The sequence below is a fragment of the Poecilia reticulata genome, linkage group LG2 (assembly GCF_000633615.1).
Source record: "Poecilia reticulata strain Guanapo linkage group LG2, Guppy_female_1.0+MT, whole genome shotgun sequence".
Taxonomy (NCBI): Eukaryota; Metazoa; Chordata; class Actinopteri; order Cyprinodontiformes; family Poeciliidae; genus Poecilia; species Poecilia reticulata.
The window spans coordinates 19,000,408-19,013,715 of NC_024332.1; the positions used below are offsets into that span (position 1 = coordinate 19,000,408).

Consider the following 13,308-nt stretch of genomic DNA (forward strand, 5'->3'; position numbering starts at 1 on the left):
AAATTTAAAAACATGGTGTACCCTGTGATCTTGGCTCCTGGTTTCATCGCTGAGCTGAATGCAGTGACTCACACTGAGGATGGTGAGAATGATTCTTCCTAAAGAACCACAAACATCATAAACTTGGTTCATTTTAACACTAAAAGTCCTAAATATACAACACAAGACGTGACTAAGCATCCTCTGGTCTTTAGGCATCGTGTTTGGTGCAGCATGCACCCTCAGCCACATGGGGGCGGTGCTGAAAGAGGCCGTTCAGACTCTTCCTCCTCATCAGACTGAAGTCTTCCAGGCCGTCTTGGAGCAGCTGCGATGGTTTGCAGGACAGCAGATCCGTAATGTAGCTGTGAGTTTCTAAAGAGCGTTCAGACCATCTGATATCATCTCGCAGGAGTACAGTCTGTGTAACTGGTTGTGTTTTCAGGCCATTGGTGGAAACATCATGACAGCCAGTCCCATATCAGACCTCAACCCTGTGTTTATGGTGGCGGGCTGTAAACTCACACTGAGGGACAAAGGTARAACTTTTTCAGTTCTGTTTCTGTGTGAAAATGATTCCAGACTACTAAAGATGCAGCCACTAAGAGACAAAATGTCCTAATGTCACACTGTCTCTGTTTGTCAAAGGGGCGGAGCTTAAGCAACCTTTAGTCAAGAGTCCAAACTGGATGTCTTTCTGCATGTAAACAGCCTGTTACATAAGTTTTCACCAGAGCTTGATCAACAGAGATTTAATGTTTTCTGACTCCAGTGAAGCCTGAAAGGACAAAAGGTTCATGAGTAATTCAGTGTGAACTTCTCATTCAGGTCTTTGCAGATGATTAACAGCAAATCCCACATTAATCTCTTTAAAAACAGAGATGGGTAAACCTTTGTTCTTCTTGCTGCTTCAGTAAAATCTCTGAGGTGCTGTCAATGAAAGCACCTCTATAGAACAGGAAGTTCATCAGTTTGATGGRAAGATATCAGCAATGACCCCATAGAGGCATCTAATGTTGCCTAATCTGGGTCATCAATGTACAGACGATGTCCTCTGGACAGATGAGACCAACATAGAGATGTTGGACTATTATGGACAGAACCAACTGTAAAGCACGGTGGTGGAAGGGTGATGCGAGTTCATTCTACAGCTACAGGACCTGAACACTTAGTGGTCATTGAGTAGACTATGAAGCTCTCTGGAGCCAAACGTTATGAAAACATTTCCATTTTCCTATGGCTGTTTATTAATTGTGATCCTTCACTTCTCCCTCCACTAGATGGCAGTCGGGAGGTTCAGATGGACGACAGTTTCTTCACAGGTTACAGGAAGACAACCGTAMGACCTCAGGAGATTCTGATCTCTATACTCATCCCATACAGCAAGAAGGTTGGTGTCACATCAGARCTATGGTCTCTCACTAAACTATCATGAATGTCTTGAGACCCAAATCTAACTCTGGTTGTCCTCCGCTGCTAACCTTCTCTGTCTTTCATCCTGACTTTCTCCTTTGTGGCATCTGACCTTTCCTCTGTCCACAGTGTCAGTTCGTCTCAGCTTTCAAGCAGTCCCCACGCCGTGAGGATGACATCAGCATCGTCACCGCAGCGATGAGCGCTATCTTCTCTCCTGGRACTGATATAGTTAAGGACCTGAGGTTCAGTTATGGCGGCATGGCGCCGGTGACGGTACTGGCCAAAAAGACAGCAAACCGRCTGCTGGGAAAGTAAGAACTGAAGGGTAAAGATCAAACCATTAGAGGAAGATTGGATTCAACAGTGTGTTGCCTTATGCAGGCAGTGGGGGGAGGAGCTTCTTCAGGAGGCTTGCTCCTCTTTGGCTAAGGAGATGAGCCTTGACCCCTCTGCACCTGGTGGCATGGTGACATACCGCCAAACCCTGACCCTAAGCCTTTTCTACAAGTTCTACCTGACGGTTCTGAAGAAGCTCAGATTGCAGGTTTGTCTCATTGAGTTCAACTTCTTCCATCTAATGAAACTAAAACCAGACAGTCTTTTAAGATTTGTTATTCTGTCAGGGTCTGAATGTGCAGGAGGTTAGTTCAGAGTGTCTGAGTGCCACAGAGATTTACCATCCAGACACACCGTCCAGCGTTCAGGTCTACCAGGTAAAGCAAACACACTTCCACCATGCAGAGAAACACACTTAATGTCCAGGAGTGTAATTCTCTGCTCCACCTCCAGGCGGTGCCAGAGGGRCAGAACCAGGATGACATGGTGGGCCGTCCCATAATGCACCTGTCAGCCCTGAAGCAGGCCACAGGTGAGGCAGTTTACTGTGATGATGTGCCTCTCTACGAGAACGAGCTTTACCTGGCCCTCATCACCAGCACCAAAGCTCACGCTAGGATACTGTAAGACACGCTGCAGTCACACCTGGACAGTAACACACACCTGGACAGTAACACTCACCTGTCCGGTCTCACCTGCCGTGTGTTCGCTACAGCTCTGTGGACGTATCAGTGGCAGAGCGGTGTCCCGGAGTCGTCTGCTGTCTTTTTGCCAGTGACATTCCCGGTAGTAACATAACTGGAGTAAGACAAGAYGAGACGGTCTTTGCTGACGGCCAGGTGTGTTTCTGTCAGACCGACTAATCAGGTGGTTCTGTCATGTTCAGGTTAATGATGCGTCTGTTGTTTTCACAGGTGACCTGTGTGGGTCACATTATYGGTGCTGTGGTGGCCGACTCCCAGCTTCATGCTCAGAGAGCTGCCAAAGCTGTGAAGATTCAGTATGAAGAGCTGAAGCCCATCATCACCATCCAGGTGAGACCAGAAACACCTGAACGCTCAGCAGTAATCAGTGTAGAACTCACAAAACCACAGTTTTGTTTCCTTTAACAGGAAGCCATCACCACCCAGTCCTTCTATGAACCAATCAGAACCATCCAGAACGGAGACCTGGAAGCAGGCTTTAAACAAGCTGATTATATACTGGAGGGTAAAACAACCAGTCCACTGACCTCCATCTGGTTAATCAGATATTAATTAATGACTGTCTCTTAGGTGAGATCCATATGGGAGGTCAGGAGCATTTTTACCTGGAGACAAACGTCACTCTAGCTGTTCCCCGAGAAGAAGATGGAGAAATGGAGCTCTTCATTTCCAGCCAATCGCCTTCTGATTCTCAGGTAACACTCGGAAATCTCTGCAAAGTGGAAGCGGTCAGCCATGTTTGGAAACTAAAACCACAAATATCTTCTCAACTACAGTTTCTTCTGACAAACCTAAGTTTAAATGTTCATTTTCATTCAGAGTAGAAAGTGTCAACCAAGAATTCGCCACCTAAAAGCCTTCCTATCTGGAGATGCAACTCACATGACACATTTTTGTTTGTCTCTTGTTCTCYAGTCTTTTGTAGCAAAGGCCTTGGGTGTCCCGTCAAATAGGATTCTGGTACGAGTTAAGAGGATGGGTGGAGGGTTTGGAGGAAAGGAAAGTCGGACCACCGTGTTGTCCACCGTTGTTGCTGTGGCAGCAAACAAGTAGGTGTACCCTCGTTTCATGTTAAAATCTGAAACTCCAAAGATTTAAAGAGCTTTGTGTGTTTCAGGTTGAAGAGACCTGTCAGGTGTATGCTGGATAGAGATGAGGACATGCTGATCACTGGAGGTCGTCATCCGTTCTACGGGAAATACAAAGTATACATAGTTCACCTAAGMTTCTGATTTTTGTAACATTATTGGGTTGATTTGAGGTTCACTTCTCATTTCTGTCGTAGGTTGGTTTCCTCCAGAGTGGGAAGGTTGTCGCTCTGGATGTGACTTTCTATAGCAATTCAGGAAACTCCATGGATCTCTCCCTGGCAGTGAGTTTCATCCACAACCAGGATTTCTCTTCTTTTTGTCACACGCTATGCTGACGATACTTTGCTTCTTTGTACTCTCAGATTATGGAGCGTGCTCTGTTCCACATGGAAAATTCATACCGTATACCAAACGTGCGTGGCCAAGGCTTCCTGTGTCGCACCAACCTCCCATCCAACACAGCCTTCAGAGGCTTTGGAGGGCCTCAAGGCATGATGGTGGCTGAGAACTGGATTACAGATGTGGCTCATAGTCTGGGCCGCTCACCTGAGGAGGTCTGTCCATGAATAAATGTCTGAGCATCTGGACTGTGGTGTAGGAGTGTCCAGTTAATGTGTTGATCCCTTACAGGTGCGCCGGTTGAACCTGTACTTGGAGGGAGAGTCAACGCCCTACAAYCAGATCCTGCATGGGCTCACATTGGATCGCTGCTGGGATGAGTGTCTGTCACGATCTGAATACGAACAACGACGAGCTGCTGCTGATCTCTTTAACAGGTAAAACTAATGAATCTGAAGGAAACGTTTAGCTACAAACTGACAACAACTAGGCTGATGGATGTTTCTGACGAGTTTTGGCCTCCTTTACTTCCTTCACTCTATATGACCAGAGTGAAGTTGTGCATATAAAGGTTTTTGTTCTTCATTTCAGACAGAACCGGTGGACCAAACGAGGACTTGCGATCGTGCCCACTAAGTTTGGCATCAGCTTTACAGCCACCTTCCTCAATCAGGTTCACTCTGCTGTTCTATGATCTGCTGCAGGTCAAGCAGTTTTTGAGCAATCTAAGGACTTTATTAATGAATAAGTTTGACCTACTGTGTTCTTTGTCTTCAGGCTGGAGCTCTCGTCCACATCTACAGAGACGGCTCTGTGTTGTTGACTCATGGAGGGACAGAGATGGGACAGGGACTCCACACCAAGATGGTCCAGGTGCAGAACTGAAAAAACAACTTGTTAACACACAACCCTCTTTAAATCATCAATCACATGTTTTCAGCTGCTTATTTTACCTTATTTAAGAAGGAACTGCCCCGCTTTATGGCCATCAAAAAACAGAAACATCCTAGAAATAAAACAAAGTTCTGTATAAAGGTGCTATGTTAAGCTAAAGTAAGTTCAGCATTGTGTGCATCTGAACTGTCTCCAGGTGGCCAGCATGGTTCTGGGTATTCCCTGTTCAAAGATTTTSATCTCAGAGACCAGCACCAACACCGTGGCCAACACCAGCCCCACCGCTGCATCCGCATCCTCCGACCTCAATGGGGCGGCCGTTCAGAARGCCTGCGAGACTCTGCTGAAGCGCCTGGAGCGGTTCAAGACCAAGAATCCCAAAGGATCATGGGAGGACTGGGTGAGCAGAACCAAGAGATCACACGGCTTTGTTGTTTCTGTTTATTTAGTCTAGATGAAACCAACATCTTGGGTCTTTTAAATATCTAATGTTGGTTTGTGTTTTCTAGGTGAATGCTGCTTACTTCGACAGAGTCAACCTCAGTGCCAACGGCTTTTACAAGTGAGATTTCAAGTTCAGTCATTGCTTTGATTTGAGTTCAACCAAACTGGAAGGGTTTCCTTTGCTTCATTAGGACTCCAGATCTGGGCTATGACTTTGACACAAACTCAGGCAGGGCCTTCAACTACTACAGCTATGGAGTGGCTTGTTCAGAGGTGGAGATAGACTGTCTGACTGGAGCTCACAAGGTATGGATTTTCTTTATACTTTAACCCTMAGATTACTTTCAGTCTGTTACTGATTAGACTTTTCTCGTCATTTTGTGTGGCAGAACTTGAGCACCACTATAGTGATGGACGTAGGTCACAGTTTAAATCCAGCCATCGACATCGGACAGGTAGGTCATCAAACACTCTTCTGTGGTTCAACTGGATCACCGCTCTGGTCTACATCTTCTCCTCTGGCTGCAGGTTGAGGGGGGCTTCATGCAGGGTCTGGGCCTCTTCACGCTGGAGGAGCTCCACTACTCCCCTCAGGGGGTTCTCCTCACTCGGGGTCCTGGTTCCTACAAGATTCCTGCCTTTGGCGACATTCCCACTCAGCTGACCGTCTCGCTGCTCCGAGATGCTCCCAATGAAAAGGCCATCTTTGCCTCCAAGGTAACACCCCCAGACAGAAACATCTCTGCTCTCCTACAGGGTAGGACATTTTAAACTGACTGTCTCTCTACCAGGCGGTGGGTGAACCTCCTCTCTTTTTGGCGGCATCTGTTTTYTACGCCATCAAAGATGCCATCAGAGCCGCCCGGGCGGAGTCACGAATGATGGGACCCTTTAGGCTGGACAGTCCGGCCTCAGCAGAACGGATCCGCAATGCCTGTTGTGACCGATTCACCAAACTGGTAAGAAAACCTCCAGGAGCATGTTTCAGTGATGCAGACATAAAAACCTTTCTGATTGTTTGGTTCTGCTGGTTTCCTCCCAGTGCCCTCCAGCTGAGCCAGGAACCTTCACCCCCTGGTCTGTACGGGTGTAGAGGACGATTTGGTCTCAGAAGCTGTGATCGTCTCATCAAGTCCTGGTGTAATGGAGGTTCTGGATATTTTGGATGATACAGAGAACCTCTGAGGTTCTGGGAGCATTTCCACAAATCTTCCCTCAATAAATCCACTTCGTCTAATTTCACCATCTGTAAGGACAAATGTGAGCTACATGACGATGACTGTGTCTAGAGAAAATAAAACTTGATGAAACCTGCTTGAGTTTCAGTGTTATCCTTCAATAGACGGGTCAGAACAGAGCTGCATTCTGATTTCTGCCCAGCAGGGGGAGCTGCTGTTTGAGAAAACATCAGTTTGGATGAAAGCGAGGCAGGCAGGTTTCTATTAAACTTCTTTTATAGATGAGATCTGTAATTTATAGATGAGATCTGTAGTTTTAGGTGTAGGAAGATTCCTCCTTTCAGGTGCTCCCCTCACTGATGTCACGTCCTGTTTTAGWGTCACATTATATTAAATCAGCTTAAAAAACATATTTTAAACATGAATATTAGCATCTTCAGTGACCATATAAGGTATTCCTGACAGCTGCATCATGTGATGTGGTTGCCAGGCGATTTAGTTGATCTTTAGATTTAAAGTTCAAACCAGAAGTTTACATACACCCAATACAAAGACAYGGCMGCCATTTTTTCTTGCTCTTTAACGTTACATCAGACAAATCTTCTCTTATTTCAGGTTATTTAGAAAATTACTTCTATTTACTAAATGCCAGAAAACTTAACAAGATCAGTTGGTTTAGTTGTTCACARATGAAGAGGTTAATTTTTGGAGGTCTGATGTGACTAAAGCAGAACTGTTTGGTTATAATGATCATTGCTACATTTGGAGGAAAACAGGGAAGTTTACCATCCACACTGTGAAGTATGGGGGTGGCAGCATCATGCTGTGGGCTGTTTTACTGAAGGAGTGTGGTGGGATGGTGTTCCAACCTCCCCCACTCTGTGCACCGGGTGTAGCAAGAGGCGCACCGTTGATTGGTGGGCTGGGCAGATGCCTTTAAAGTTGGGCAGGCCGCTGCAAGGTGTGTGTGTCTTTGTTTCCTCCACTGTCTGTACAATTGGCGGCTGCATGTTGGCTGGTGTTTGATTGGCTAGTCTGAGATCGTAAGTGCCAGTTTTGCTATCCGTGGCTGGGATCATGGTTGGTTTTTGGGTGCTACACCTGTCGTGCGTTTCTGCAGTGTGGCTCTGCTGGCGTTGCCGGCTGCAGCTGGAGGTTGTTGTGGCGTGCGGCTTCCATCTGGTCCTCACCTGCTGACCTGCTGACCTGCTCCCTCCCGGTTTAGGCTGTGTTTCCACCCCTGGGTTAGCTACCTGCCATTTAGTTTTTGATTTCTTTTATCTGTATCCACCGTTAATGGGTTTTCTGTTTCAGGCAACTGATTGTGTTTAGAGCTGCAGCGCTTTGGACGCTCTGCTGTCTTGTCTTCCCGTTGTTTGTTTGGGCAGCTCTCCACTAAACCTGTTGCGGATTGAGCAGGCTGTGTGGGCGGGGCATTACTCCTCTGGCCCCATAGAAGGACACTTGGAATTTAATGACGACTCGTTCCATTGTTTGAAGTATTTTCTTTTACCGTTTTGTTGAAGTATTTGTTTTCTTTTGTTTGCTTTGCTCATTTCTTTTGCGCTGCATGTTTTCTTTTGTTTGACTCATTTCTTTGCATGGTTTGTTTTATTTATTTTTGGAATAATCRAACTTGTCTCCCCCTTTTTTCCCCCCCTTATGTGTTCTTTCTGCTCCAGGGACCAGGTAGTGGGCCTGAAGCCTCGTTTTAAAAAAATGTTTTAACAAGAGAATAGTTTAAATAAAATATTGTGCAGCATTGAATCTGTGTTTGGGTGCATCTTGTCGTTTTTTAAAAATCTCCACCTGCTGGTCACAGGAGGACCTGGTAAACTTCATAACATGACATCATGAGGAAAGTGATGTTCTTTTCAGACCTGGTTGGTGCCCAGGACCAGGTCCATTTCCTTTGGGGTTGTTGTTCTATAGAACCCGGTTGTGACCTGAAGCTGCTTCAGCAGTGGTTGGTTAAATCCGTGGTTATCGGGTCGTCCTGGACCGAATCTGGCCATAAAACAAGAACCTCTGTGTTAGTCTGAATGTGTGACGGATGCTCTGACAGCTCCGTCATCTGTTTGCAGCCCAAACACCACCTGCGGCAAACATCAAGCAGAGTCAGAACTGGACCTCAGTGCTGCTGAGCCTTTAATGTGGCGCTCMAGCAGAACGTCACGCGGGCCGTAGTGATGGCCCGGTTTCTCTCTGGTTTCTGTCCCACTGAAGGCTGGTCTGTAGAGGAAGCACCATGTGACTGACCATCACTTCACACCGTGACCACACAATTCACACGGAGGTGAGGCGGGTCTCGCCTCCAAACGCCCCACCACCCCGACACATTCTGGACATTCACACGTTCATCTGCTTTGACTCAGAACCCAAACTGATCCAGAACCGCTCCGTAAAAACTCTAAAAACACACTTTAACTGAACTGATTCAGAAAAATCCCCGTCACAGTTGAGGATGTTGCAATTACAATTCCCTCCAGCAGAGGGCGCCGTTTGACGCCTCAGCGAGCCTTCCTCAGCTCATACAAAGACAGAGGAAGAGGAGCAGCGGGTCCAGTTGAAGTCGGACTGATGATGGCTCCCAGCAGGATGGAGACCAAACCGGTGATCTTCATCCTGAAGACCCTGCTGCTGCTTTACTCCTTCATCTTCTGGGTGAGGACCCTCCTCTTCCTCCTCTGGCAAGCTGAGGAAGAGGAGCAGAGTTTACGTTTCTCCTTCTGCAGGTAGATCCTGGTTTCTAGAGGCGGGTAGGAGCTGAACCTCCACGGTAAACTCAGAGAAATTAATTATTGACTTAACATCTTTTCTTTTCAACTGGTTCCACATAATTGTGTTTTGTTAATTGAAAGAAAAAAGGGAATAATCTGACTTTATAAGYTAAGATAAAATTAATAAATGAACCAAACTAGTTCAGGTCACTTCAGATTGACAGGAAGTTGAACTGACTAAACTTTTTGTGTTGGTTTGATAAAGCAATTATTCATTTTTTCACTCCATAAACAAATTATGTTGTTTTCTGTCAACTGATTAGAAGATCACTCCTGTTATTGCCAAAAGATAACTTGGGTAAAAAATCACTTTAGGCATGAATAACCTGACCTATTATTTTATAAATGTGATGATTTGATACTTTTGGACCCGGTCTGCCTCCCAGACGGTTTGTGCTACTGAACAGAACCTTTTCCTCCTGTTGGTCTTCAGAGGGATCAGGTTCACATCTACATAATTTTCACACATTAGCTGGATCTGAATTGTTATTTTTCTGTTTTTTGGAGCTTCATAACATTTCTCCGTTGCAGCAGAGACGGAGATAAAGCAACGTCATAAATTGTCTCATTAAATTCACTTTGCTTCAGTGAATCTGAGACGTTRGCGTCGCTGCTGCTCCGGTTCTCGTCTGTTTGTCACTTTGTCACTTGGCTGCCGCCTTTCACTCTCAGTCATGTGCTGCTGAATCACAACCCGCCTCCTTCCTGTGATTCAGCCCATCTGGACGAGTTCTGATCAGCCATAAAAACAATATCAGGCAGGTTCTATCATCTGTAAACAGAACCAGGACCTGAGATCAGGAATCATGATTTATTTAAAACCTTTGTTTAAAACAAGCATCTGATTGGCTGTCAGTCTGACCACTGGCTCCGCCCCCTCAGGTGACAGGAGTGGTCCTGCTCTCGGTGGGGTTGTGGTGGAAGTTCATGTTGGGGCCGTACATGCTGCTGATCTCCAGCGGTCCCACCAACGGTCCGTACGCGCTGGCCGGTACCGGCGCCGCCATCGTCCTGTTCGGACTGTTCGGCTGCTTTGCCACCTGCAGGGGTCGGCCCTGGATGCTCAAACTGGTGGGACGTCGCTTCAGATTACACCCTGAGGGGACACAGATTAATAGATTAACAGGATTACTCATCTTGACCTCTGACCTCTTCCAGTATGCAGTGTTTCTGTCTCTGGTTTTCATGATCGAACTCGTCGCTGGAATCTCTGGATTCATCTTTCGTCACGAGGTCTGAAACATTCTGCTTCATTTCAGGCATTAGACTCAGTAAATCATCTGATCAGCTGTGTGTCTCCAGATTAAAGGAACCTTCCTGACGTCGTACTCTGAGGCCGTCATGTGGTACAACGGATACGATGAGAGGAGCATGGCAGTGGACAGCGTCCAGCGCACAGTGAGTTCAGCAGAGTTTAATCCTTAGCTGGTTGTAGCGTTGGTCAGGGTCTCTACTCTGACCTTCCTGGTTTTTAGTTTTTTATCTTTTTGTTTTCTCTCTGTCTTTTAAAGAACAATATCCATATTTATCAGTTAACAGTCTCTCTACATTCACCATGGTAACCTGCATATCACACCATACGCAGACGATGCTCTAGCTTACTCATAAGATAACCAAAAGCAGAATCGGCCTTTAAACGTGGCATCTTTTGTCTTTTTGGATGTTTCTTCAGTTGCACTGCTGTGGAGTCCAGAACTACACCAGCTGGTTCAGCAGTGTGTATTTCCCTGCCAGTGGTATCCCTGCCAGCTGCTGTGTTACCTATGTGGAGTGCAGCAAAGCTGAACTGAAGAATGCAACTCTGGCTGCACACAAAGTCTACAGACAGGTCAGGAGGTCACAGTTATACAGCAGGAGAGTTCTGGCTGAAGCTGATTAAAACCTCCAGGAAGCTGATATCTGCAACAATTCAGTCATTAAGTTGGTTGAAAATGCTGATCTTAGTTACCTTATACAGCTTTCTTTAAACATTAATGAAACTGTTTTATCTTTTTTTCATGCCTCAACAAAATGTGTGCGGAAACAATTACAGAAAATATTATGGAGGAAGACAACTTTAGAAGTAAAAGCTAAAACATTTGGTCCTAATTTACCTTTTAAGAGGTTTATGGACAACCCGTCTCTGTGTCTCTGCAGGGCTGCTATGAGTTGGTGGTCTCCTTCATAGAGAACAACATGGCTGTCATAGCTGGCGTGACCTTTGGCATCGCTTTCTCTCAGGTACTGATCCCTGACCTTCCCAGGTAACTCAGGTTTGGGCCCAGTGTGACCCGGTTCTGTCTCAGGTTCTTGGGACGTCTCTGGCCTGCTGCCTGGCCCACTTCATCAGCACCAACCAATATGAGATGGTCTGACAGGTGAGCTGAGGACAGGTGTGTCCCTCACCTGGAATCCTGTCATCTGACCTCCATCTGCCATCTCCTAGACGACGCATCAGGAGGACGTCACCATGGAAACCTGCAGACACAAACACACCGTCTCATTGTTTCTTGTATTTATTCTGTTTTACGAAGATTTTTGCTGTTTTAAGTGGTTGCAGTGTTTCCATGCGCCCAGCAGAGGGCGCTGCGGTGTTATTACATGATAATGATGCGCTGGAAGCTCCAAACCAGCTGCGGACTGTTTGAACCAAGAGCAGGTTGAAGATGAAACTCACATTTTACTCCTTATGTTTAGAAAATAAAAGTTTTTGTGGGACTGAAGCTGTGTTGATCTGATGAACACTAAAAGTTTCATCTAAAGCAAATATTCAGATGTAAACCTGATTTCTGTTGACATTTACACCAACAGATTCTCCTCACTGCAACATAAAATGATAAAGTCAATAAATCCTGCCGTTTATGACAGTTTCTCACCTTCAGACTCTCACCTGAGCCTGAACCACACTTCCTTCAAAATAAAAGCCTCTTACAACTGATGTTAATTACTGAGGCTAACAACGCTATCCTCCTCATCGATTATATGTATAATATATATAAATCGATATCGATAATATATATTATGATAAAAAGCAATAAAATAATTGTTTATAAATTTAATATAAAATACACCAATACCAATAAATGATAATATGACTAAATAATAATAAATCATAACTTATTTAATATAGTTAAACAATTTAAAAAGCGAGTCACGTATTTACAGTAATAATACTGCAATACTATTACTATTATACTATTACTACTAATACTATTATAATAGTAAATTATGCATTTTTTTTAGTTTAAATGAATAATCGTGCTTAATATAATTACTAATTGCTAACCTTAAGAATTTATAGTAATTGAATATTAATAAAATACTTTATATATAAAGTAAATAAATTAAGCTGTTTCCTCTACACTAATTGTTTACTTCATAATTAATCAGTTTAACAATCTAACATTTTCCAACGTTCCATCTGACGTCATTCCGTGTATGATTGGTCGTCTTTTTCGTACCTCGCTGTGGTTGGCTGTGGCTGATGCTTCCTGAGGCTCTAAGCCCCGCCCCCCGCAGCTCCGCTACACCCGTGTTCGGACAAACCTGCCGACCCTCCCTGAGCTTATCGCTTCCCGGACCGACAGACGACTGGAACCCGGTGCTCCTCACCCGGACGGCAGCCAGGAACCACGGCCGGCACACGGTAAGACCTCCGGACCGACCACCTGCGGGGGGTTTCCGGTTAGTGAGGCGTTAGCGAGTCGGGGATAGCGGGACCCGGAATTACCGCTGGTCTGGAGCGCAGTACCGGCTGTTCTGACCCGAATCCCGCGGAGAGATGTTCCGTTAGCCTCCCATAGTGAGGTTCAATTGGATCAGGATAACCGAACATCCTGGGGTTCTGGTGAATTTGTTTAGCTAATTTTCGGGGATATTTGCATAGAAAACCCACAGGGTGATGCTGGTTCCATCATCGGACAGTTCCTGGGTTTCATACCGCAGTGAAGTTASTTTCAAGTTGGATATTCGATATTCGAGCTCCGGGGARTAGCGGCGTTTAGCTAAAGGTTGATCCGATTTATGAACGCTAATGTCGGCCGGCGGTTCTCCACCGCTCCCGGCCGCAGCACCCGAAGGTTCACTTAGGGACTGTCAACAAATTACCGAACCAAACCTTCCTGTCAAAGAATGTTAATAAATGCCTTGAATTGTAACACAATAACTA

The 13,308-nt window shown here is 45.5% G+C and overlaps 3 protein-coding genes across 4 annotated transcripts in view; all 3 read left to right on the top strand.

The window, feature by feature from the left end:
* The window catches only part of xdh (xanthine dehydrogenase), a 10,802-nt gene extending 4,285 nt beyond the window's left edge, over positions 1-6,517 (top strand). Inside the window, exons 7-32 of the mRNA XM_008436824.2 lie at positions 5-82; positions 195-346; positions 425-518; positions 1,260-1,369; positions 1,522-1,706; positions 1,777-1,939; positions 2,019-2,108; positions 2,185-2,354; positions 2,447-2,570; positions 2,646-2,765; positions 2,844-2,940; positions 3,006-3,130; positions 3,351-3,484; positions 3,553-3,640; positions 3,721-3,807; positions 3,889-4,080; positions 4,157-4,302; positions 4,457-4,538; positions 4,643-4,738; positions 4,956-5,159; positions 5,269-5,321; positions 5,395-5,509; positions 5,593-5,658; positions 5,732-5,920; positions 5,995-6,162; positions 6,246-6,517. Coding sequence (XP_008435046.1) covers positions 5-82; positions 195-346; positions 425-518; positions 1,260-1,369; positions 1,522-1,706; positions 1,777-1,939; positions 2,019-2,108; positions 2,185-2,354; positions 2,447-2,570; positions 2,646-2,765; positions 2,844-2,940; positions 3,006-3,130; positions 3,351-3,484; positions 3,553-3,640; positions 3,721-3,807; positions 3,889-4,080; positions 4,157-4,302; positions 4,457-4,538; positions 4,643-4,738; positions 4,956-5,159; positions 5,269-5,321; positions 5,395-5,509; positions 5,593-5,658; positions 5,732-5,920; positions 5,995-6,162; positions 6,246-6,296 — 3,179 coding nt within the window. The 3' untranslated portion in view covers positions 6,297-6,517. The remainder of the gene's footprint in view (positions 1-4; positions 83-194; positions 347-424; positions 519-1,259; positions 1,370-1,521; positions 1,707-1,776; positions 1,940-2,018; positions 2,109-2,184; positions 2,355-2,446; positions 2,571-2,645; positions 2,766-2,843; positions 2,941-3,005; positions 3,131-3,350; positions 3,485-3,552; positions 3,641-3,720; positions 3,808-3,888; positions 4,081-4,156; positions 4,303-4,456; positions 4,539-4,642; positions 4,739-4,955; positions 5,160-5,268; positions 5,322-5,394; positions 5,510-5,592; positions 5,659-5,731; positions 5,921-5,994; positions 6,163-6,245) is intronic.
* Positions 6,518-8,751: 2,234 nt separating this feature from the next.
* LOC103481172 (tetraspanin-7-like) lies at positions 8,752-11,863 on the top strand. 2 transcript variants are annotated; one of them, XM_008436477.2, is made up of 7 exons: positions 8,752-9,045; positions 10,044-10,232; positions 10,320-10,394; positions 10,464-10,559; positions 10,834-10,989; positions 11,298-11,381; positions 11,447-11,863. In XM_008436477.2, the coding sequence occupies exons 1-7, from the start codon at positions 8,962-8,964 to the stop codon at positions 11,513-11,515; spliced, it is 753 nt and encodes a 250-aa protein (XP_008434699.1). In that variant the 5' UTR covers positions 8,752-8,961; the 3' UTR covers positions 11,516-11,863. The 2 variants fall into 2 exon arrangements, with proteins under 2 accessions (XP_008434699.1, XP_008434707.1); XM_008436485.2 differs by lacking the exon at positions 8,752-9,045 and adding an exon at positions 9,064-9,160.
* Positions 11,864-12,543: 680 nt separating this feature from the next.
* The window catches only part of LOC103481157 (mid1-interacting protein 1-B), a 12,993-nt gene continuing 12,228 nt past the window's right edge, over positions 12,544-13,308 (top strand). Inside the window, exon 1 of the mRNA XM_008436454.2 lies at positions 12,544-12,786. The gene's annotated coding sequence lies outside the window, so the exon portion shown is untranslated. The remainder of the gene's footprint in view (positions 12,787-13,308) is intronic.